At 43.6% G+C, this 24,218-nt stretch overlaps 1 protein-coding gene across 2 annotated transcripts in view; it reads right to left on the bottom strand.

Annotated features, from left to right (window-relative positions):
• Nucleotides 1-24,218, bottom strand: part of RYR3 (ryanodine receptor 3) — a 563,020-nt gene that overhangs the window by 2,259 nt on the left and 536,543 nt on the right. For both annotated transcript variants that reach the window (XM_034938474.3, XM_057299827.2), the window contains 13 exons: nt 22,854-22,912; nt 21,702-21,873; nt 20,163-20,249; nt 18,671-18,871; nt 15,316-15,446; nt 10,684-10,726; nt 10,086-10,213; nt 9,323-9,383; nt 8,862-9,008; nt 5,886-6,020; nt 4,087-4,243; nt 3,158-3,222; nt 2,678-2,778 (listed from right to left, as the gene is read on the bottom strand). In XM_034938474.3, the coding sequence (XP_034794365.3) occupies nt 2,678-2,778; nt 3,158-3,222; nt 4,087-4,243; nt 5,886-6,020; nt 8,862-9,008; nt 9,323-9,383; nt 10,086-10,213; nt 10,684-10,726; nt 15,316-15,446; nt 18,671-18,871; nt 20,163-20,249; nt 21,702-21,873; nt 22,854-22,912 (1,487 nt within the window). The remainder of the gene's footprint in view (nt 1-2,677; nt 2,779-3,157; nt 3,223-4,086; nt 4,244-5,885; nt 6,021-8,861; nt 9,009-9,322; nt 9,384-10,085; nt 10,214-10,683; nt 10,727-15,315; nt 15,447-18,670; nt 18,872-20,162; nt 20,250-21,701; nt 21,874-22,853; nt 22,913-24,218) is intronic.

The raw sequence follows: 24,218 nt of genomic DNA, 5'->3' as shown, positions 1-24,218 counted from the left end.
AAACAATAAAATGGTAGCCCAAATTCTTACCATAGAATATTTAACAGGCCATTTATCATCTCATAAAATGTAGAATTGAATTGAAATTAATTATGTGTGTGTCTCAAGAATATCTGTCATGGAAAAGTTAGAAAGTATTTAATCTCATGGAGATTCTTCCAGAAGTATAGTTTTGTTTTTATCATAAATAGCTGCGGGAATGCCAGTGTAGTTTCACTTGCTCTGTGATCCATGTCTTAGGTTTGAGTTTGTCTGTCTGTGACACATAAGTATCCCAGGGGGCAGGGGCTGAACTCTCAGCTCACATTATATGATCTCAGAGACAGTTTCCAAAGGAACCAGGCTCTTGCCCTTCAGGAAAAGGATTGTGAAGTTGGTGATATGAGAAAGTAGAAATTATGTCCTTCTGAGGGTGGAGAGTCTAAGCCCCAGATCTTGAGTTCTGTCAGGGTGGTACTGTGTTTAGAGCTTCAGGTCCTGGCCCACAGTAGCAGCTCTAAGTATGTTCACTGCCTTTCCCCTTCTCATTTACTGAGAAAGACAGTAGGGTTAATCTTTTTATCCTGTTTGATACTTAGGGGCTTAGGACATCATTCCTTGCGCAGCACATTTATTTAACAAAGCACCATTTTGGGTGGGAGGCTCAAACACGAATAAACTTGGGTTCTTTCCCCTCAAGCTTGCTCCTAGAGGGGATAGAGATAGGAAAGAGACCAGTGTAACAGTGCCATGGGAAGGCACAGAAGGGGTTCCAACCCAAAGGACAGCATCCTTCCACTGGTCTATAACCCATGGGTAGTGACACGTGGCCATGGGCTCATTAACCTCCATTAAGATGTATATTCTCTTAATGGGAATTGATGATAAATACTCATGAGGAAGGGCACGTTAAAGTTATCTTTTTAAAACTCAAGTTTTTGAGGCCGGATGTGATGGCTCACGCCTGTAATTCCAGCACTTTGGGAGGCTGAGGCCAACGCAGGTGGATCACTTCAGGTCAGGAGTTTGAGACCAGCTTGGCCAACACGGTGAAACCCTGTCTCTATTAAAAATACAAAAATTAGCCCAGGATGGTGGCAGGTGCCTGTAGTCCCAGCTACTCAGGAGGCTGAGGCAGGAGAATCACTTGAATCCAGGAGGTGGAGGCTACAGTGAGCCAAGATGGCGCCACTGCACTTCAGCCTGGGTGACAGAGACTGTCTCAATAAATAAAAAAAAAAACTCATGTTTTTGACTTAAACTCAACTCATCCCCCAGCAAAAACATGTATCTTTGCCACTTCTGACAATGCCTTCTCCAAAGGCTGAGCCTGCTCTAGCCTAAAGAAAGATGAGGGCTCAGCCCAGTGGCTCACGCCCGTAATCCCAGCACTCTGGGAGGCCAAGGTGGGTGGATAGCTTGAGCTCAGGAGTTCAAGATCAGCCTGGGCAATACAGCAAAGCCCCTTCTCTACCAAAAAAAAAATTAGCTGGTGCTAAATTAGTGGTACACCTGTCCCAGCTACTCAGGAGGCTGAGGCGGGAGGATGTCTTGAGCCTGGGAGGTGGAGGTTGCAGTGAGCCAAGATCATACCACTGCACTCGAGCCTGGGCAACGGGGTGAGACCCTATCTATCTCGAAAGATAGAGAAAGAAAGATGAGGACTCTCTAAGCTACAAAATATAGAGAGAAGGGGGAAGAGCTAGGCTGGGGAGCAGAGCCCAGCATTTTATTTTTTTTCTTGTAAATGAACAGTTACAGGGTCTGAGTTATCAGGTAATAAAATCTATACACTCTATAAATTCTGTAAGTTTTTAAGTTTTATAGGAAGTCCCTAGCACCCAATAGGTTCAAGTAACTTGTTATTCAGTGAATGCTTTACCGTAGAATAAGTGAAACACTTATTAGTTGCCTACTGGGTGCCAGGCATTGTTCTAGGTACTGGGATAAAGCAGTATGAGGCTGGGCACAGTGGCTCACACCTGTAATCCTAGCACTGAGAGGCCGAGGCAGGCGGATCACCTGAGGTCAGGAGTTCAAGACCAGCCTGGCCAACAACAACAAAAAAAGGCAGTATGAAAACAGACATGCCCAAAAATATCCCAGGTCATGGGGCTTAGCTATTAATGAGAAAAGACAGACATCATGAGGCCTGAAAACTGAACACAGAATTTAGCAACATGCAGGTTACAGGCCCCTTTGACAAGACCCAATATTATGATGTAGTGGGAAAGCCTGCCAGTAGGAGGTTCGCAGGAGAATGAAAAGAAAAATTGAAGACAGTGACTGAGCATGGACAGCTTTCAATTGTGCTGAAAGGGAAAAAGAAATAGGGCAATAGTTGGAAGTAAAAGTGGGGCCACAGATTTTTTTTTTTATCCTAAACAAAGAAAAAAGCATATTTATACGGTGATAGAAGAAGTCCAGTAGAGAAAGAGAAATTGCTGGAGGTATGTGTCCCGGATGGAATCCAATCACAGATTGAGGGGCTGGCCTTTTGCTAGGAGCAGGAATTGTCCACAACACACGTCTATCACACATGGGAGAGACAGAGTCTATGGACAAAGGTACAGGCTCATGGGGACTCCTGGAAGTTCCTTTCTGGTTACTCTTTTTCCAGCAGAGACTGAACTATATGACATAATTGGCTTTATTTACACTACAGCTGCCATTACTTTTGTTAACCAAGAATACTCACAAGTAGTTGGCTAAGTTGTGCTCTTGTAATGTATGTGTTTCAAAACCATGAGGGGTCGTGTCAAAGTAGTCATTGCCAATCCCACAGATGAAACATTTAGTCTAAGAAAAATAACAGGCAGAAAAGGCATTTGTTGGCATAATATAGGCAGGAGAGAAAACTGTCATGATTCTGTCGAATTGAAGGACAATGAAAACTTACTTTCTAATGCTTTTGGCTATTAGTCATTCACTCAGTAGTGCCATACACTTAGCTCCTGATTAGCTGAGGATACTGCTCCCTCCGATTGTGGGACAGTGGAGGAGGCAGCAGAGTGGCCGGCCTGGCAGGGGTATGGCAGGGTGCAGAGCACAGGGCATGGAAAACAAACTGTGTTCTTGCTTAGTACTGGCCCTAAGTAATAGTAAAACCTATTGTTTAAAAAATCTATTTGCTTCTGGGGATATTAAAATAGAGCTGGGATTAGTAGAGTAACATTACCTCCATATCTTCTCGCACTTGTTCCTGCTGGTCTCTTAGCTCTCCGAAAGCATCAATAATAAGACCTGGAATGTTAAATACAAAGACAAAGCAATCTGTGTAGTGGTTCAGGGGTAGAGGAATGGTAAAGGAAGAAGCTACTTTGTTCTGTTAAAAAAAAAAGTGAATTATCAAAGCAAAATTAGAAAAATAATACTCGTGTTTCTTTGTGTTACATCCTGGCTAACAATTTCTCATTGTTCCTCCTAACTCTACCTTTCTACACCATGCAGTGCTGTTAACTACTTGCTTCTCCCTGAAACTCTTTCCTCTCTACTTCTCCCCGGTTGGTCTCCTATTTTGCTTAGCTATTTGTGTTCAGTCTGTGTGATAGGCTCTCCCTCTTCTCCTAGCACCTCTGACACTGAGGTGGATCAGGGTTCCTCCTCAGTTACTTCACTTCTTAGCCCTCAACACCTGCATGTCTTACAGGTTCCTCCACTCAGCATGACTCAAGCTAAATTCATCATCATTCTCCAATCTTGACAAGCTATTGACTAAAATATCATTCTTTCCCTCCCCTCCCCTGCACTGTCCAGCTCCTCTGCTCCTACCCTACCTCCCTCTCTGGGAAGAAAATGAAGAGGACAAGACTAGCCACAGGAGAGATCTCAGAAGCAGAAGTGAGGAGGAAATAATTCAGAGTAGAGGAACAGAAGGAAGGGGTTCCTCTGTTTGGATGAAGCTTCTTATAACTGTGCCTGGGTGTGTGTATTTGGCTTTATATATAGCCAAAGCCTCAGGTATAGTAGATGCTAAATTAGTTCTTGCTAAATTAACAAGTAAATGAATTCACACGCTTCTTCATAAACCAATTAAGTCATAGATGCAAGAAAGCAAAAAGAACTAGATTAAACCCTGTTCATACTCAACACAATTGGCAATCGTACCTTGAATGATGGCCAGCAGGATGACAATGACAAAGAAGAAAAAGGTAATGTCAAAGACAATGCGATACATTTCATAAGGATCACCAGCAGGGTCTTCAATTTCATCACCAATGCCACCTCCTGCTCTCACTCCCACGTACATGTGGAAAAGGTAACACTAGAGAAGAAAAATAAGGGGGATTTAGGCAAAAGTCACAGTTCTGTTTTTAGCAAGATGCTCAGATCATTCATATGATTCGGTCAGATTGTGGCAGCCCTGAGCCAGGAGAGGGGAACTCTTCAGAGGTGTCAGTATTCATGCTCCTAGCTGCTGTCCACTGCACCCTCTGGACAGTTTGATATCTACAAAGATGGAAAGACTGTTTGTTGTTACATTTAGGCTTTTAAAAGGTATTTTTAGGCCCATTAAAGGTGTATATAAGTTAAAAGATCTTTAAGCCTTGATGAGTATGGCCTATGCCATATAATAATTTTTCCTCATTTAATTTTAAGAGTGTTAGCCTGGCCTTCATGCTGTGCTATAAACTGCAAAAAGGCCCCCTCTCTTCTTCATCTGCATTCCCCTTACACCTGGTAGGGCAGGGATTCCTGCAGCAGGAAGGTCAAAGATAATGGACTTTTCTGCTCCTCCTGTTCTGCAGGTTTGAGCCAATCTAGGCACGGGCTCACTGAGCAGGGCACCCTCTGTCTCTCCACCTGATGGGTTGGTTAGACTCACAGAGAAAGGACCGTCTTACACCTGGAAAGTCAAAAGCCAGGGGCAGCCTGAAGACACGCTGGTCATGCTAGTACTCTAGGGGTTAGTATTGCTGTCTCATGACGGTGCTTGGCCCGAGAAAGCACATGGAGAGTTTTTCGTCAAGAAGTGTTACCTCTTTTATAGAGATGCTCACAGACTGGGCATTTCACTGTCCCCTGTCCCTGAGACACAGATGCTTTTTCTGAAATCTGGTCAAAATAAACTGGCGATGTTGCTGCAGCCAAGCTGGCTTACTCTGGGCAGTGCCTTTTTTCTCACGAAGATCTGGCCTGACGGGACTCCCCCTCCCCACCTCCAACCTGATCCTGCTGCTGGCTGTCCGCAAAGAACCCCCGACTGGCTTGCTGAAATAAATCAAGTGCTTAATCCTGGTCCATGGGACTTTGCTCTCTGTTCTGAGAGACCACGATCAAAGCTCAACTTCCATGAAATTTAGACACAGGTTTCATTCATAATAATGTCTCATCTTGGCCAGGTGCAGTGGCTCACGCCTGTAATCCCAGCACTTTGGGAGGCAGAGGTGGGCAGATCACCTGAGGTCGGGAGTTTGAGACCAGCCTGACCAACATAGAGAAACCCCATCAGTACTAAAAAATATACAAAATTAGCCAGGTGTGGTGGCACATGCCTGTAATCCTAGCTACTAGGGAGGCTGAGGCAGAAGAATCGCTTGAACCTGAGAGGCGGAGGTTGCAATGAGCTGAGATGACGCCATTGCACTCCAGCCTGGGCAACAAAAGCAAAACTCCATCTCAATGTCTCATCTTTACCCCGGAAATAGATGAATGATGACGCCACTGTGCAGGGTGCTTCCCTTTCCACGGGGCTTAGATGTGTGGTAATGAAACCTACCTCCATCACTTCTGTCTTCCCAGGACACTCTCGTGTTTGGAGGAGACATCTGTCTTCTACTTTAATCACTGCTGTGCTCTGTAACTAACTCTACAGTTCTCACTTAGTTCTCCAGAGCACCCCCACACAGCCCTTCTTCCCAGTGAGGTGGTGGGGCGGGGTGGCCCCGCAGTGGGTGGGCTCTCACCGTCATCATGTCGTCGCACTTCATATCGGGCTCGTCATCGTCTTCGCTTTTGTTGTAGAACTTGCGGAAGAAGTTGAAAGCCACCACAGTATAGAGATAAACCACCACGGCCAGGAGACCGACAGTCAGAACCAACTAGGAATGAGAGGACAGAGAAAGGAAAAGGAGTGGGGTCTTCTCTACCTTGAAAGGTTCACAGGAGACTCTAAGAAAACGAGGAGGAAGAGTGAGGACCGGCAAGGAGAGGAAATGGGGAAGGGGTGGAGGGCGGCTAAGAAAGCTATCAGGCCATGAGCAGAGGAGGAAAGAAAGATGGCACCACAGGTAAAGAGAAGCGGGCTTACTGGCAGAAAAGAGTAATGATGGGGTGTTGGGGGCTGAATTGTGTCCCCCCAAATTCATATGCTGAAGTCCTGGCCTCCAGTACCTCAGAATGTGACTGTATTTGGAGATGGAGATACAGCCTTCAAAGAGGTGAGTAAGTTAAACTGAAGTTGTTAAGATGGGCCCGCAACCAATCTCACCGGCATCCTTAGAAGAAAAGGAGTTGGAGAGAGAGAGAGAGAGGCTAGACACAGGCACACGTGAAGGGACGGTCAGGGGAAGCGGCAGCAAGAGGGTGCTGTCTACAGCCACAGAGAGGCCCCTGAGGAGACCAACGCTGCCGGCACCATGATACTGGAAAAGACATTTCTGTTGTTTAACAAAATACCAGTCTGCAGTACTTCGTTCTGGCAGCCCAAGCAGACTAATGTATAGGGCATTAGATTGGGCGTAAGTAAAATATAAAGGAACTTAAGTATTGAATAGTGCAGGTGCTATGAGGAGGGATATATTGTGTTTTGTTATTGTTCATACAGAGCTAGCTGTTACCTGAGGCTACACAATGCAGCTTCTACTCTAATGCTGCTTCTTAAAAAACCCCAGGCCGGGCATGGGGTGGCTCACGCCTGTAATCCCGGCACTTTAAGAGGCCGAGGCGGGCGGATCACGAGGTCAGGAGATCGAGATCATCCTGGCCAACATGGTGAAACCCTGTCTCTACTAAAAATACAAAAATTAGCTCGGCGTGGTGGTGTGTGCCTGTAATCCCAGCTACTTGGGAGGCTGAGGCAGGAGAATCGCTTGAACCCGGGAGTCAGAGGTTGCAGTAAGCTGAGATCACGCCACTGCACTTCAGCCTTGTGGCAGAGTGAGACTCCGTCTCAAAAAAACAAACAAAAGAAAAAAAAAAAAACCCAAAGGTTCTTTGGACTGGTGGATATCCCTACCTTATACTATTTCATAAATAATCATGCACTGGATAATTGTCACAACTTTGAAGTTACTCTAAGAATTATGATGGTGGAGCTGAGTCACACTTTTTATTACAGAGAATTCTGCCCAGGCCCTTTGCAGTGTCCTAGGGCACGCTTACTTCCAGGCTTTAGGAGTGAGCGTTCACTGGCTTAAGTGAGGAGTACACAGGACCTGCACATCTGACCTCTCTCAAGGACTAGGCATTGAGCTGGGAGATAGGAAGATCAACAGGATCAGAGCTTTGCCTTCAAGGAGCCACACAAAAGGGAGTGGGCTAAGTGTGAAGATCAGCACCAGAGGAAATGTATTCAGCAGACTTGAGGGAAGAATAGTGACTCAAACCTTGGAGAGCAGACCTCACAGAAAGCAGGTGGTTTAGGAAAAAAAAGAGAAAGAACTTGGACTTTGCATCAGGGAAGAAAAGGGGTTGAATCTAAGCTCTGCCACTTAGCAGCTGTGTGGTCTTGGGTGAGACATTTAGCTGCTCTGAGCCTCAGTTCTCTTATCTGTAAAGTGAGCCTAACGTCTGCCTTACCAGGTAGTTGTGAGGCTGTCACAGTAACTGGGACACGGCATGAGCTTGGCACATTGTAACTTCCATCTTTTCTCCCTCTCCCGTACAAAGGTTTGGACATGTGAGGAAGCCTGTCTGTCATACACGGACTTGTACTTAATGAGGAATGAAATGCTAAACAGTTTGAATCTGTATACAAGGAGAAGCCATTAGAAGATTTTAATATGGTTATAGCCATTGCTATATCCAGTCTCATCAATATCCAGTCTTCCATATATTGTCAGAGTCAATTTCTTGATTATATATTAACTATATAATATGTATTAACTATATAATATATATACACACATAAAATGTGTACTATGTGTATAACAACCATATACATATGTGTGTGTGTATCTGAAATCATTGGCTCTTAATTGGATGCAGATATCAGAAATACCTGGGGAGTTTTCTGTGTACAGTATGTCTACTTGCTAACCCCCAGGGAATATATCAGATTCATGGAGGAAGGGGTAGACCTTAAAAAGATCTCCGGCCGGGCACGATGGCTCACACCTGTAATCCCAGCACTTTGGGAGGCCGAGGCGGGTGGATCACCTGAGATCAGGCGTTTGAGACCAGCCTGGCCAACATGGTGAAACCCCGTCTCTACTAAAAATACAAAAATCAGCCGGGCATGGTGGCATGTGCCTCTAATCCCAGCTACTCGGGAGGCTGAGGCAGGAGAATTGCTTGAACTGGGACCTGGGAGTCGGAGGTTGCAGTGAGCCAAGATCCCACCGCTGCACTCCAGCCTGGGCTACACAGCGAGACACCGTCACAAAAAAAAAAAAAAAAAAAAAAAAAAAAAAAAAAAAAAAAAAAAAGATCTCCAAGGTCATTCTGACATGTCCATCACCTCCCTCCCTCTCCTGGTTGATCTAAATGTCAGGGGTCACTGAATCAAGGTCTTATGCTTTTTACATGATGGTTGCAGTTACATTTTTAATTGGCTACAATTTTGCAAAAACAATCACCATTAGTCGAAGTGTTTGGCCAAGAAAAGTACATTATATACCAAGACATATTCCTTCCTGTCATATACTGTATACTACCTGCTGTTTTTTTTTTTTCCTATGCATATATAGGTCCATTCTGTTCTGCATCAGTAGAAACCATACCTGTTTGCCATTGTGAGTTACAGATGACAGAATGGTCCTCAGTGTCTTGAAGCCCATTGCGATGTCCAATAGGTGAGCAGCAAAGAAGAAGTTATTGTAGTGGCCCAGGACTGACATGGTTGTATACCAGGCAAGGTAGAGAAAGGACTGGGAATGGAAGAAAGCAGACTTTTAAGCATTTTTGCCTCATAATGTGCTCATTAAACCATTTTTTCTTATTTTGGGGGACACACTGAGGATAGAGGGGGTTTAGGTGCTGAGGTGCTATGAGCTGGCCCAAGATCTGCTAAGTGAGCCCCATCTACCTTATACCATTGTCTAAGTGTTCCCCCAGCACGTATAAGGCTCTTGGTCTTTGATAAGCAATCCCTGAACCCTTCTGAGCATCCTGCATAGCTTGCTTCTCTGTGGCATCCCTGAACTGGGGTACAGAATTTTGTTTTTCCAGGTGCAGTACTTACGTTGTCAGTAAAAACAACTCCAAGCTTCCAGATATGGTACTTCATGTCTATGGAACTTAGCCTAGAGAAGAACAAGTGATTTTAAAACTTATAAATGTCAAGAGGTAGTTAAGTGCTTAATAAGGGGGAAAAAGTAAGTTTTTTCTCTCAGGTTTAATAACCTAAATATGGCTCTCAGCTTTATCAAGTTGTATGTGTTCCCCATGAGACAAGAGAACAGTTGAATCACATAGCCTGAAATTTTTTTTTTTTTTGAAACGGAGTCTCGCTCTATCACCCAGGCTGGAGTGTAGTGGCGCGATCTTGGCTCACTGCAACCTCCACCTCCCAGGTTCAAGCTGTTCTCCTGCCTCAGCCTCCCAAGCAGCTGGGACTACAGGTGCCCACCACCACGCCTAGCTACTTTTTAAAAATATTATTAGTAGAGACGGGGTTCCACTATGTTGGCCAGGCTGGTATCGAACTCCTGACCTCATGATCTGCCCACCTCAGCCTCCCAAAGTGCTGGGATTACAGGTATGAGCCACTGCGCCCAGCCCAACCTGAAATTTTAATTAAGTCTTTATCTTTCAGCTCTATAGGGCATAAAAATGTATTAGTCTTCAAATTTTTAAGGCAGTGCTCTCCCAGTGTTAGAACCTAGAAGAAACACCTAAGCCAGACCACAGCCTGAGAGAACAAAGACACGGTTGTGATTTTTTCCTATGGAAAAGCAAAGATCTATTTTAGCTGCTTTGGATTTGAACTCCTAAGCTTTTTGTACCATGACACCAGAGAAGCCGCTTCTGCTTTGGTCTCTTCTACTGGGCTAAAGTCAAGAGCATTTTTGTCCAAACCCAGAAGTTCAGCAATGCGTTCTGCTCCGTAGAGATCTCCATACTTGTTGATCACCTGAAGCAAAGGATGACAGGGTGAGCTCAGGCCACACGCCACCACCAAATATTTTCTAGCTCTGGGGTCTTCAGAGCTTTGCTGCCCTATGGGCAATCTTCCAAGGGGTAGATGAAGACATAGTTCAAAATGCAGAAAAAAGAGAAAACCCAGAGAAAAAAGCAATGAAGACAATTAAATGATAACTGTTTTTTAAGCTGATACTGATGTCTTGATTTGCAGGGGAGAAAACATCTACTACTATGCAGAAAACAATGAGGACTGTGTTAACTTGTTTAAGGCAGATGAGTATATGAATGAAGCCAAAAACCTACATATGTTCATATCCAACCCCTTCTGTGACTTACTCTTCTTGAGATATTATCATAAAAGTAGCATCACATTTACTCATGTTTGTATGTGGAGAACTTAAAAAACATACACCACATTTTTTGGTGATCACGGAACTCACCCCCACTAACAAGGCATACCTTTCTCTTTACAAACTTGTCCCAGTAGTTATTAGGAAAAGATCTGAAAAACAAAATGAAAAGGGTTGGTTCTTCATTCTTAACATCAAGGAAAACACATGAAGAAACGTTTCAGTTTGAGTGCCTGGATCTGGGATCTTTTTGGTTTGTGTCCTGCTCACCAAAGAATTTAAGATCTGATTGAAGTTCAGAGTCATCACAGGCTCTACTGAGTCATGTATGGCTTCATTACTTTGTATTGACTTCTGAAACACTCAGAAGGCCACTGGGCAGTTTCTGCCTCGGAATTATGATTTGGAGCCAAGAATTGTGATGACAGATTAGACAGAGACAGATGTTTCTAAATCCTTTCCCTAATCCCAGTATAACCAGAAACAAAATGCTACAGAAAACACAGGCATTCCAATGAGTCACTACTTTATGTCAGCTACTGGGGTAGATAATGGGGATGCGGGATGTGGGGTGTGGTGGAAAGTGTAGATAAAGTCCCTAACTATATGGAGTTTCCAGTCTGGGAATCACCTTTAGTTTATTTACATTGGATTTTTTAAGCTGAGTGTTTTTCCACTCTATTTTCTATTCCCACGTAATGCCACAGGGCCTGCTTTCCTCCGGGAGTTGGATCCCTTTCTTTTTTGGAGATGGTTCTGTACCATCCCCTAGCATCCCCAGAGAGATGATCTTTCTTCTCTCTGTAGCTTGTACCAGCTCCACTGCAAATATTTCTTACTGTTAAGAAAGAACTGTCATCTTCAGGAATGCTGGCAAAAACCATTGAAAATATGTTTTTCCTATCCAGAATTACTGAATCCTTCCTGTGGGGGGTTCCTTGTAAGACTGGATTGCAGCCTAGGAGTCTCTGGCCTTTGGTGCATGCATTCTTACTTTTGTTTTCCTTTATTTGATTCATTCTTTTTGGTTCTAGAACACAACAGTTCCCTATTCTCCAGAGACCACCCAAGTTGGTGATAAGGAAATGGAGACCTCCTACTATTCACTGACCTCTCAGAAGAATAACCTCAGCAGATGCCGCCTCTCCCCCAACAGGGTGGCAGTATGTTTTTTTTTTTGGTTTGTTAAAGCAGTTTCTTTGTCTTAAACATTTAAATGCCACTTGAAAGCAAAAACAAATGCTGGTGTTACAGAGTAAACTGCTAATATTTTATCTCTGGGGGATGAAAATAACAATTATTTTGACTTTCTTCCTTGTACATTGCTCCTTGATTTTTTTATGCACTGCATTTAAATTGAAAATAAAACAAATAAAAATCAAGCCATGCTCTCTCTGCCACACTGATACCTCCTTTCTCTTAAATCATTTATACAAATGGTAACATACAACTCAGCCTGGTCGCATTTTCTCCTAAGCAGAAGATTCCACGAGTGATGCTGAAGGGCCAAGGACCACAGGCTCTGGGCATGACCCCTTCATAGATGCGGTCTTACCTTCATCTGAGCATTCTGAATTTCTTGTCCCCTGACTAGGTATGCAAACTCCTTGAAGGTAGAAAACAGATTTTTTACTTGTTACGAGTCCTTAAAGTGTGGCATAGAGAACAGACCTTCAGAAGGAAAGTGCATAAATAAAGAGTACATCTGTACATGAATGTTCAGGGAAAAAGTACAAGATGCTTAACCCATTTAGTAATCAGGGAAATATACAATGAGGTGCCACTATACACCTACTAGATCAGCAAAATTATCTGCCAGCAGTAAGTGCCAGCAAATAAGCAGAGAAGAAGAAACTCGAATATAGTACTGTTTGGAGCATAAATTGGGACAAACATTTTGCATATCCTACTATTCAGCAAATTTCTCTCCTCTAGAGAAATCCTTCAACTTGTGTATCAGGTATAAGAATGTTCACTGTAGCACTGTTTAGAAAAGCCAGAAACTTTAGAAAACAAGTTGAAATATCTACTGTCAGGAAAATTGATCAGTGTGATAATATACATAATGGAAAATGCTACAGCTTTGAAAATGAACAAACTATAGCTATATACATCAACATAGGTGAGTTCCCAAACAATGCTAAAAAAAATTCAAGTGACAGTATAATGTATATAGTATAATTCCACTTATATTAAGTTCCAAATAGTCAAAATAGTCAAAATATATTTAGGGACAAATACCTAAGTGGGAAAACTATAAGGCAGGAGAATGAATATCACTAATATCACTGATTGCTAATTATTTAAGAATTAATATTACTAACCGCTAATGAACATCAAAAATGTAGATAGCTGTGGGTTGGGAAGATATAATCAGGGAGGATAATACAGGGGATTTTTAAGCTCTCAGTAATGTTCTATTTTTTAACCTTTTTGGTTTATAATTATACTGTAAAATGTACATATACATTTTATATGTTCTTATGTGTGCTTAACAATATAAAAGTAAAATGTTTAAAAAGAAAGCTCCCATGACATACAGTTAACTGAAAAAAAGCACGTTACAAAACATGAACATGTACTATGATGCCATTGTGAAAAAAAATTAAACATTGGTCTATCTAACATTTTAAAAAATAGCTATTTATTTATGCATTTCCTACTCATGGACGTTTAAGCCACTCTAAGTAAAAAATATTGGGAAATACCTTTGTTAGGACATTTTAGTGTACTTGTCTCATTATCTCCTTAGGATACATTGCTAGAAATTGAACTGCCTTCTTTTTTTTTTGAGATGAAGTCTCGCTCTGTCGCCCAGGCTGGAGCGCAGTGGTGCGATCTCAGCTCACTGCAACCTCCGCCTCCCAGGTTCAAGTGATTCTCCTTGCCTCAGACTCCCAAGTAGCTGGGATTACAGGCGCCCACCACCACGCTCAGCTAATTTTTTTGTATTTTTAGTAGAGACGGGGTTTCACTATGTTGGCCAGGCTGGTCTCGAACTCCTGACCTCATGAACCACCCGCCTCGGCCTCCCAAAGCGCTGGGATTACAGGCATGAACCATTGTGCCTGGCCGAAATTGAACTGCCTTCTTACTGGGACTTTTAGGCCACATGCCCTTGTATAACAAGACGCAAGCATTACTGATGATTGCACAAAGCTTACCAAAGGATTAAACTATTCAATAGTGTCTAAGACTTCTGTAATGTAATGACAAAGCATCAGAAACAGTGCTTTTCCTTGTGTGAGAAGATTGGCAGGGGACCCGCGGGCAGGGACAGACTTAGGATGTGAGGATGTGCCTGTTCACATTTTCCCCCTTCTAAGGGAAGAGGCTTCCTTTTCTGGAGAATATAAAGAAATATGCTTAGTTGTACCTTTGCAGAGCTGCTTCTCAGTTTGCCTGATCATCTTTGGATAGGACACAGCTTTCTTCCCCTGGAGTCAGGGTTGCTGTTTCTTAACATGCCTATCTTAATTGGCACACCTAAGAGTTTCAACACAGTCACCTTTGTTTACTATTTGGCCTTATTTCTTTCCTTTTGCCACATTAATTTATCTTGAAACTGTCACTTACTTGTGAATCAACTGTCATTAGAGTGTGACATTTGCTAATGGTGATGGCCACTTTTTGGATAGTTAGGGGAAAGAGAATGAGTAACAGCTTAATGCCTACCACGTGCCAGGCATTTGCCAAGCATTTGACACATACATTCATTAATCCTCTGCAGGATGATATTCTCATCCTTCTATTACTGACGAGGAAACTAAGGCTGAGAAGGCTTGATTACCTTGTGCAAGTTCACAGACCAGTAAGCGTCAGAGCCTTGGTGTCACCTGCCTGTCAATCAGTGCTCTTCCTTCTTCCCACCACGGTGCCACATGCCTACAGGAAGGCAGGCTTGCCTCCACAGGTCTTCATATCCCTACCAGATGGCTCTATTTACCTGCCCATGTAAGTGCCTCTCAATCTTACGTTAAGACGAGGTCTCTTACCAAGCAGGCTATTTGGTTAAGAAGAGGACTTCAGGCCGGGCGCGGTGGCTCATGCCTGTAATCCAAGCACTTTGGGAGGCCGAGGTGGGTGGATCACCAGATCAGGAGATCGAGACCATCCTGGCTAACACGGTGAAACCCCGTCTCTACTGAAAATACAAAAAAATTAGCCGGGCGTGGTGGCAGGCACCTATAGTCCCAGCTACTCGGGAGGCTAAGGCAGGAGAATGGCGTGAACCCGGGAGGCAGAGCTTGCAGTGAGCTGAGATCGCACCACTGCACTCCAGCCTGGGCAACAAAGGGAGACTCTGTCTCAAAAAAAAAAAAAAAAAAAAAGAAGAAGAAGACTTCAGAGATGGCAGTTATAGCAGTGCTGTGCCATGGAAGGCTATGGAAAAGCTGAAGCTGATCAACTTGATCTCTAGATGCCTTGGCCCACTTAAGCCCTGGAAACACTGTGACTCGAACATGGAAAACTAGTTTAAGCAATATTGTACTGGACTGTCTGGTCCAAATCAAATATACTCAGTACTTTCTGATAATATCTTCTGTCCCCATTAAACTAATAGAAGTCTATACAAGTATTTGATGGGCAGTAAGTGGCTTTATTGAAGAGGCAAGGGAGAAAAGTCCCAGAAATCAAAAGACAGTTTATATTAACCAGTTTTAAGGCCAGGAGGAAAGAGTTACTCTATTTACAGTAGAGACTCCATCTCCTTTTTAGGTTGGGGTAGAGGGACACTCACGGTGTGTTGATCACCAAGCGGTCCCACTGCCCCTTGATGTCATCTTCAGATGGCTGTTCGGTGATATATAGGCCATCAAACTCCAGCTTCCTGGCGATTTCTTTTTCCCTTTTGAAAACCACCAAAGGCACCTAGGAGTGGGAAGAGGATGGTTACTCAGAGCAGGCTTTGTGATTAAAGCACCTGCTCCCAGGTATTTGTCACAAATTAACCTTCCAACTTCAGAGCAGCAATCTCGTTATAGTGGAATTCTTAGAGTGCCTAGTTGTGGGATCAAAGCCAAATGAATCTCTTTGGCTAAATACCTACCTCTTTAAAGCTGATCTGATTTGGGTCACCCTTTAAGTTTTCAGTTAGATGGCTAATATTAATACAAACTAGACTCCTTGACCCATGCTAGTGTGCAGGCCACGCCTAGATGAGCCCCAGGGTTGAATGAGTTAGGACTCCTAAGACTCCTCGGCTCGAGTTGAACCAAGATTTAGAAAGGACAATAAACCATTCTAGAATAGATCGGCCAGCCACAGGAATATGATGAAATGTTCCAACTCCCTTCAATGTACAGGGCCATATTTATCTCATGGCGTTGAAGGTCAGTTAATGAAACATGGTCTCATAGTTAGAATGAGAGGATTCAGTCTTTCTGTATGAAGTTTTCTTCCTGAGATTCTGTCCGTAAAGAGCTCCTTCCAGGTAGTGGCATACTTGTTTCCTACTATCACTCTCTATTCTTTTATAATTGGAACTTTTATTTTAGACTAGATATAGTGGTATGGCTCTAAGGACCTACTGCCAAAGGGGAACACAGAAACGGACTGGAAAATAATCCACTTGCCCCAACCATCACTAAGTGCACACACACTCCAAACATGGGACAGTTAATGAGGCCAGAGGATACTGCTGAAATCCCAGGAAATGAGAAGTCACAATTGACGCAGCTCCTCTAGCCAGAAAAGCTTAATTCAGACAGAGCTAGGGCATCTCATCTCATCTCCAGCTGAGATGCCACTGGCTACTTGGCAACGTCCTTGAGACCTTTGTCTCCAAACCCATGATATGCATGTACCCCACATCGCTTTTGTCCAAAACAAAAGAACAAAATTCAGACAGTGATTTGTAAAGAGTTACCTCTTGCCCTGTTTTTCTTTAAAACAATGAAATAACACTGATAAAATGAAAAACTCACGATAGGAAGGTGGCAAAGGCTAGTAGCCACTGCACACTGTGAGGAACTGATGATGACTGTTAGTACACAGATGATGTGGGAGGTGAGGCAAAGCTCAGCGACTAATGCCTGCTGTGTTTTGGATGACTCTAGAGAACAGTAGTAATATCAAGTTGTAGAGCGGTGCTCATCTCTGGGATTCCAAGCATTCCCCTTCAATCTCCTAGAAGTTTGTATACTCTCGTAAACAGAACTTCCACATTCTTTACTTGCTAAATAGTGTTTCTTTTTTGTTTCTCCTGGTCACAGTATAATCTGTACTCCATCTAATAAGCTGAACTCTAGGATCTCAAACTAAGGAGCAGCAGCGAACATCCTTGAGGGTTTACTATGTGTTCTGAGTACATTTACACATATCTCTACATTTAATCCCCCCAGCAACTTTAGCAACAGTACTCATTTTTACGTATGAGAAGATAGAGGACTGGGAGTTTAAGTGGCAGAGCTGTGAGTTCAACCCAGGCAGCTTGGCTCCAGAATTTGCATTTTCATAGTTGCAATAGAGTCCTTAGTGTAGCCCAGGGCATAAGGTCTCTTCAGCACAGTAGCTGGACTTCCTACGTGACACAATAGTTCACTGAGGGAAGAAAGGACCACAATATAGGAAAGTATTTCCTGGACTCTTCCCGGGAAGAAGGTGGCTTGCTGTACTTAAGGAGACTTCCTACTCAAGAGAAGGAAGAAAAAAATGTAATGAGAAAAGCAGTGAGAAAAACACAATTATGATGTAGCAGAACTAGATCTGGACTTGGGACACCAAAAATTGAATGACAGAAGATTGACATAACTGTAGTGGTTGTGAATATGGCCCCAAGGAACCATGCCTCCTGGAATTCATGCCTTTGTGTAGTGCCTCTCCCCTCTACCATGCAGCAGTGCATCTGGGATGGCCATGTGACTTGCCTTAAACAACAGAATGCAATGGAAATGACACTGTACCAGTTCTGGGCCTAAGACTTAGGAAGGCTTAGCAGCTTCCACCTCCATGCTCTTTTTGGAAACCCAAGCCATCATGCAAGAAGTCTAGCTACCCTACCGGACAGATCATGTGGAAAGGCCACGTGGAGAAGGAGATGCTCTGAATCTCCCTGGAGAGAAAGAGGGAGACAGAGAGAGGCCCAGCTACCCCAGCTGAGCCCATCCTTCCAGTTGTCCCCCTGTGGAGCTGCCAGGCATGGGAATGTGCCATCTTGGCCATTCCAGCCCAGCTGAGCTCGCAGATGGCTGCAAATGTAGCGCCTTTACATAGAACAGAGGAACTGCCCAAATGTGCCAGTCATCTCACAGAATCACAGAGATAAATAGTTGTCACTTTAGACCACTGAGTTTTAGAGTGGTTTGTTATGCAGCAATGGATAACTGAAAACTAACACATCAGTAAGCTTTCTTCTGAGATCTTGAGTGGTTACCACCTAATGAAAAGGTATTTTTATAAAAATTTTGACATCAATTCAAAGATCAGAAGATTCTCTCATGACTAGCTCTCCATGTGACTTTAGCTTGATGACTCTAGTTCTATGAAATTCAACAAGAGGTACCTGAAATGGGACTCCTAGCTCAAGGCTTCTCAAACTTGAAAGTGCGTACAGATTGCCCAGTGATCATGCTAAGTGGTAGATTCTGAGTTAAAGGACTTAGGGGCTGGGCGCAGTGGCTCATGCTTGTAATCCCAGCACTGTGGGAGGCCGAGGCAGATGGATTACCTGAGGTCAGGAGTTCAGGACCAGCCTGGCCAACATAGTGAAACCCTGTCTCTACTAAAAAATACAAAAATTAGCTGGGCATGGTGGCAGGCACCTGTAATCCCAGCTACTCGGGAGGCTGAGACAGGACAATTGCTTGAACCTGGGAGGCGGAGGTTGCAGTGAGCCGAGCTTGCACCACTGCACTCCAGCCTGCGAGACAAGAGCGAAACCCATCTCAAAAACAACAACAACAGAAGAAAACCTACGGTGAGGCCTGAGACTCTGCAGGTCTAGGCAGCTCCCAAGTGATGTGCTGCTGCTGCTCTACGGACCTTACAAAGACCTTTACGGCTAGCAAAGTCTTCGAGCAAAGGGCTGGCTGGGCTCAAAAAGGACACTTCTTCCTCAAGGAGTGAGATTAGATCCAGAGTGGCAAACAGCTCACCTTCAGGCAGTAGTAGCCCACCACACAGACTAGAGAGATGATGGTGTGGATGATGGCCAGGGCCCGCAGCGTTGGTGCCATATACCCGGTGCTCTCCTGAAGGACAAAGAATACCATCGCTTCTTCCTCTTCCTCGTCATTAAAGGAATTCCATAGGTTTGCAACATCCTCTGTCTCTTCTTCTAAAGGCTCTTCAGTGACCTGGCTCAAAATACACACTCGCTTATTAAACATCAAAAAGAACCTCAGCCATTGGGCTCTCCCCACATATTTTATATTGTTAGCATATGCTGTACAAATAGTAGTGACTCAACATTACTTGCTGAATGAATGAGGTTTTTAGGTGACTTATTACTAGGAATCACCCAGTATCTCTAATAATTGCAAACAAACTTTTAAAAAGGAGACAAAACCTATCTCTTGAAAAGAAAGCAAAAAAATTAAAATTAGGCAACTTTTACTACATATGCTTATAATCCTTATGCCACAGAAGGGAATCTCTGATCATGCTGTGGCCTGAGAGGAGGCAAAGACACACACACAAGCATGAAGGATGTGTGTGCCTGCTCCCCCACCCACCACTGCCACCCAGCCAGAGACTCAGTATTTTCCATTCTTTCTGAGATGCCATTTACATTCATGGCTTCAGCCGCTATTCTTATACAGATGACTCTCAAATCTACAACTTTGAGGCTTTGTCCTGTAGCTCTAACTGCTTGCTGGCTTTCTCTTCTTGGATGGCTGTCTGAAGTCACCTCAACCTCAATGTGTTTAAAACCAAGCTTTGCCTCTCTTGGCTATAGACTTCCATTTTTCTTTTATGGGCAACAGAAGGTCATTAGTTTGTCGAGTGGAAAGTTGAGGTGGATAAAACAATGTTTCATACAAATTAGATTGGTGGTTTTAAGTAGAAAGGGAGATAGGCAAGAGATAGAAAAACCAGTTAAAGACTATGTCGAGAATTCAGGACCCTTCATTAATTCACTGCACTAACAATTATTACATGCCTACAGCATGCAAGACCCGCTTGCCAATGTTCAAAACCATCATTTAACTTGAGCAGTCCCCTCTCTTTCCAAATCCTGTTAATTTTTCCTTTATAACGCTTCTAACAAATAGGCCAGCTATAATGGCTCTTGGGTACCTTATTCCTTGAAGAAAGAATTTTATTTATTACTCATTTTGAAATACCTTGTTGTTCCTAATATAGGGTCTAGCTCATGGTAGATGCTCAGCAAGTATTTGAAGACTAAATTAAGCAACGACTAAAATAAGCATGAACTATTGAAATAGTCCCCTCACTGGCTCTCTTGTCAGTAGTCTCTCCACTACTAGAAATTGTATTCCTTTTAGAAGCCAATGTCTTAGAAATTTGCTACCTATTAGAATGTTTGCTACAATTAAGAGCACAAATTCTGTCATGATTCTTTTTCTACACATAGTATACTTAGTATACGCATATTTAGCAAATAACCCCTGAATGAAGTATCACCTTATAAAAAAGCAGGATGAAGTTGATAGCGAAGGCTACAAACAGAGCAAGGAACCTCAGGTTGTAGAAATTCCTGGCCAGGTAATGCTGCAAAGAAAAGGACAGGCAGAAGTAGAAGAGCTTTGGAAGGAAAAGAGAACTTCCTACTTTCACACAGAAGGTCAGTTCTGGTTAGAAGTTCACACTTGACTCGTCCTACTCTTTGATGACCACTCTTCTAGGGCAACCCTGGCATTCTTTTCTTTCTTTTTTTTTGAGATGGAGTCTCGCTGTGTCCCCCAGGCTGGAGTGCAGTGGCGCAATCTCGGCTCACTGCAAGCTCCACCTCCCGGGTTCATGCCATTCTCCTGTCTCAGCCTCCCGAGTAGCTGGGACTACAGGCGCCCGCCAACACGTCCGGCTAATTTTTTTGTATTTTTACTAGAGACGGGGTTTCACTGTGTTAGCCAGGATGGTCTCGATCTCCTGACCTCGTGATCCACCCATCTCGGCCTCCCAAAATGCTGGGATTACAGGCGTGAGCCACCGTGCCCGGCCAACCCTGGCATTCTTAACACAGCCATGGCATGACTGTGTCGTGTCATGAACATGGAACCAAAATGTTGATTTTAAAAAAAATTGCTTAGAATTGGTATAAAGAATCCTGCTCTGGCTTTATTGCTCAGGGAGCCAAAGGCCTAAACACGCCACCAGCAGAGGACTCGAGCCTTGCCTTGAAGTGCTGTGTGACTGCGTTTTCGTGATCACTCCACGCAGCAAGCTGTCTATTAGGAAACTGTAAGTGGTCTAGGCTCGCAGAAGACCCTGGCAACTCCCAACCTGGATGTAGCCATTCTGTGGCCTCAGTCCTCGTTCCTTTCCAAGTTACAGTTCCGGGAGCCTCTTCTTCTCCCTTGTTGGGAACAGCATTCCCATTCTTGCTGCCATCTTCCCCAGAAAAATCAGCATCCACAGACTGGAGTGGAAGCTGCCTGGGTAACGTTCCCAATCTCTCTGTGGGGAGCCCTCACTAATGGTGCTAGGGAAGGTGTGGTCCTGGCCTTCAGCCACTGTACCTCAGAGGGCAATGTATCAGAGAAAGAATATTACAAGCTGTTCTAAGCTTTGATTGCATATAGAACAATCAAGGTTTGGAGGACTAGTGTGGGAAACTAACATAAGAGGGACATTCTTTCTGATTCCCACGTGATCAAAACACTTCTGAACTTTTGGACCAGGATTGGTTAAGTCCCCACATAATACACATAAAGTTCTGGGTAGAAAGAGGTGTTCCTGCTCTCCTGGTAAGGAAACAGGTGAGAGAGGACACCCTGCTGATAGCAGAGCTGCTGGAGAACTGTGGTTCTTTCCAGGCTCTCCCCCTTTTCTTTTCCTCCAACAGAAAAGGAACAGGTAGACACATGGGAAGAAGAAAGTTTAGGAATGAGAAAGGGGAGGAAGTGTAACTGACCAAACAGTGAAACAAATCAGCGGCACCTCTCTGCCATCTGCCTGGGCCAATCCCTGCACCATGAACAGGGCCAAGGTTGGAACGCTTACCAGTAACTTGGTCTGATAGATTTCCAGCCCTTTAAAGAAATTGGCTGTGAAAGCTTCCGGCTTCTCAACCTTCTGACCACACCGCCGCTTCTTCTTTTTTGTCACTTCTGTCCACAGGTACTCAGCTTGCTCCTCTTCTTTGTCTTTGTCTTCCTTCTCTCCATCTTCCATGCTGCAGAAATGGGAAACCCACTCAGCAGGGCAGACGGGAGGGTGGTCTGGCCCAAAAAGGGAGACTAGATTAAAGAGAAATCTGGATTGAGAGGGCCAGGAGGTAGAATCATTCCTTGAAGGTGGAAACTTCAGGTCTTTATCAATCCACAGTGGCTGGACATTAAATTTATATTCAATGAGGATGAGCCATGATCTTGGTGAACATCAGCTATATACAAGTTTGTACTCTTCTTCTGAAATTATACTTAACAATTTTTTTCCCCTTCTGAAGTTACCCTTTATTTTCTAAGCAATAGTACCTACTCTTCCACACTTCTGGCAAGATTTAATAAGATATTGTATAAAAGACCTGAGCAAAGGCCTGACACATAATAGGTATTTAATATTAGATATCACTGTCATCAATATATGAAGTTGCAAAGTCATCTGGCCAGATAGTGAAACTCTGATCTGCTAGTGGGATTATAAACTTAGCATGATAAATATAAGGTATTTATTATATAGCTAGGGTAAAAGGAAATATACCCAGGGCTTGCAGAATAATTGCTTGCATTGACAGAAATCAAGTTTTCTATTTACTATAGCAACAGAGTATCAGATGCTATCAATAACTATCTTTATTTTCTTTTTTTCTTTTTTGTTTTTGAGACAGGGTCTTGCTCTGCTGCCCAGCTTGGAGTGCAGTGGTGTTATCTTGGCTCACTGCAGCCTCGACCTCCTGGGCTCAAGCAATCCTCCCACCTCAGCCTCCCAAGTAGCTGTGACTACAGGTGCACACCACCATGCCCAGCAATTTTTGTATTTTTTGTAGAGATGGGGTCTCATTATGTTGCCCAGGATGGTCTCGAAGTCCTGGGTTCAAGTGATCCTCCAGCCTCAGCCTCTCAAAGTGCTGGGATTACAGGTGCGAGCCACTCTGCCTGGCCTAAGAACTATCTACCATAGCAATGAGAGTAGTTGATGCTACCAAGAACTTACTCTGCCTTCTCGGATTCTACTTTTCCTTCTGCTTCATTTGCTGCTTTCATTTCTGCTGCCTAGACAAAAATAACAATTAGTCAAGCTTTCCTCAAAGAAGCGAGGTCATGATGATGAGACATTTTCTTGGCCATTTGCTTCTTGGTCACAAATTTCAATGGCTTTTCATGTTTCTGTTTCTCTCAGGATCACTGAACATAAGTGTCCTGCTATATATATCAAGTGACTCTGAAGAGATGCCAAGACAAAGATTTGAAACTTGAAAACTCAACCTCCCTTCTATAACTTACTCAATTCAAAGAGGAAACTTGTGTTAGGACATTGTAAGAGCCTCAAGGCAGTGGTTCTACTGCTCCACAGGGTCAGAAAGAGATGGGACACAGATCAAACCAAGTTTGATCAGCCTGCCTCCATCTGACAGGCTTCTTCTTGCCTTGTCTTTAATCCTCTTGCCAGTATCCCAGTCCCTCTGGCTGAGGACCACTGCAGTTAGAGTAAAATTCAAGCTCCTCAACATAGCCTATGCGTCTTGCATGATCCTGGTGTTTCTCTTCATCCCCATCTTGTACCATTTGACTCGTGTCCCACACCCAAACACGCAGACTTCCTGGAACATTCCCGATCGTTCCAGGCGTAATTCCAAAGGATACTTAGCCATATCCTCTGCCTGGAGTATGCCTGCCCCAGCTTTTCACGTGCCTGCTGCTCGTCAGGACTTGACTCAGACGACACCTTTTCAGAAGCCTCCTCTACCTATTTCTGTTGGGCCTACATTCACTCTGTAACTCACTGCATGTTCATGTGTTCTAACACGCAGCACAAATGATAATTATCTTATTTGTTGTCTTCTCCCACTAGAAGTTAAGATCCATGAAAGCAAAAATGTTGTTTTCTGCTTTGAACCTATGTATTCCTGTATCCTAGAACACAGGCTGGCACAAAGCAGTCCTGGAATGGGACCCTATTATGTATCAAACTGTATTCTAGGTTTTGGGGCTACATCAGGGAGCAAAACAGAATATTGTGGGAATGCTGATTCTGATGTTTTCTTCCCTGAATCTTCGAACCAGCGTTCTCTCCTACAGAGAACTATAGTACCTGACATTTCTCCTTCCTAGCATTCTTTATACTTGTCTTGACTTGTCCAATGCCTTTATTCTCCACTAAGCTGTAGGGACAGTGTGTTTCTTATTCAGCACCATATTCCCAGAGCCTAAAACAGTGACAAAGCACATTAACTTTTCAATAAATAATAATGGAATGAATGAATGAATGTTTTTGGGCTTGGATCTTTTCACACTTCTCTACTCTCTTTGATGCTAGAATGACACTGTGAATTGGATACTACAAGAGAGGGGAACACCC

The sequence above is a fragment of the Pan paniscus genome, chromosome 16 (genome assembly GCF_029289425.2).
Source record: "Pan paniscus chromosome 16, NHGRI_mPanPan1-v2.0_pri, whole genome shotgun sequence".
In the NCBI taxonomy this organism is placed as follows: domain Eukaryota; kingdom Metazoa; phylum Chordata; class Mammalia; order Primates; family Hominidae; genus Pan; species Pan paniscus.
This window is presented reverse-complemented; position numbering and strand designations above follow the sequence as displayed.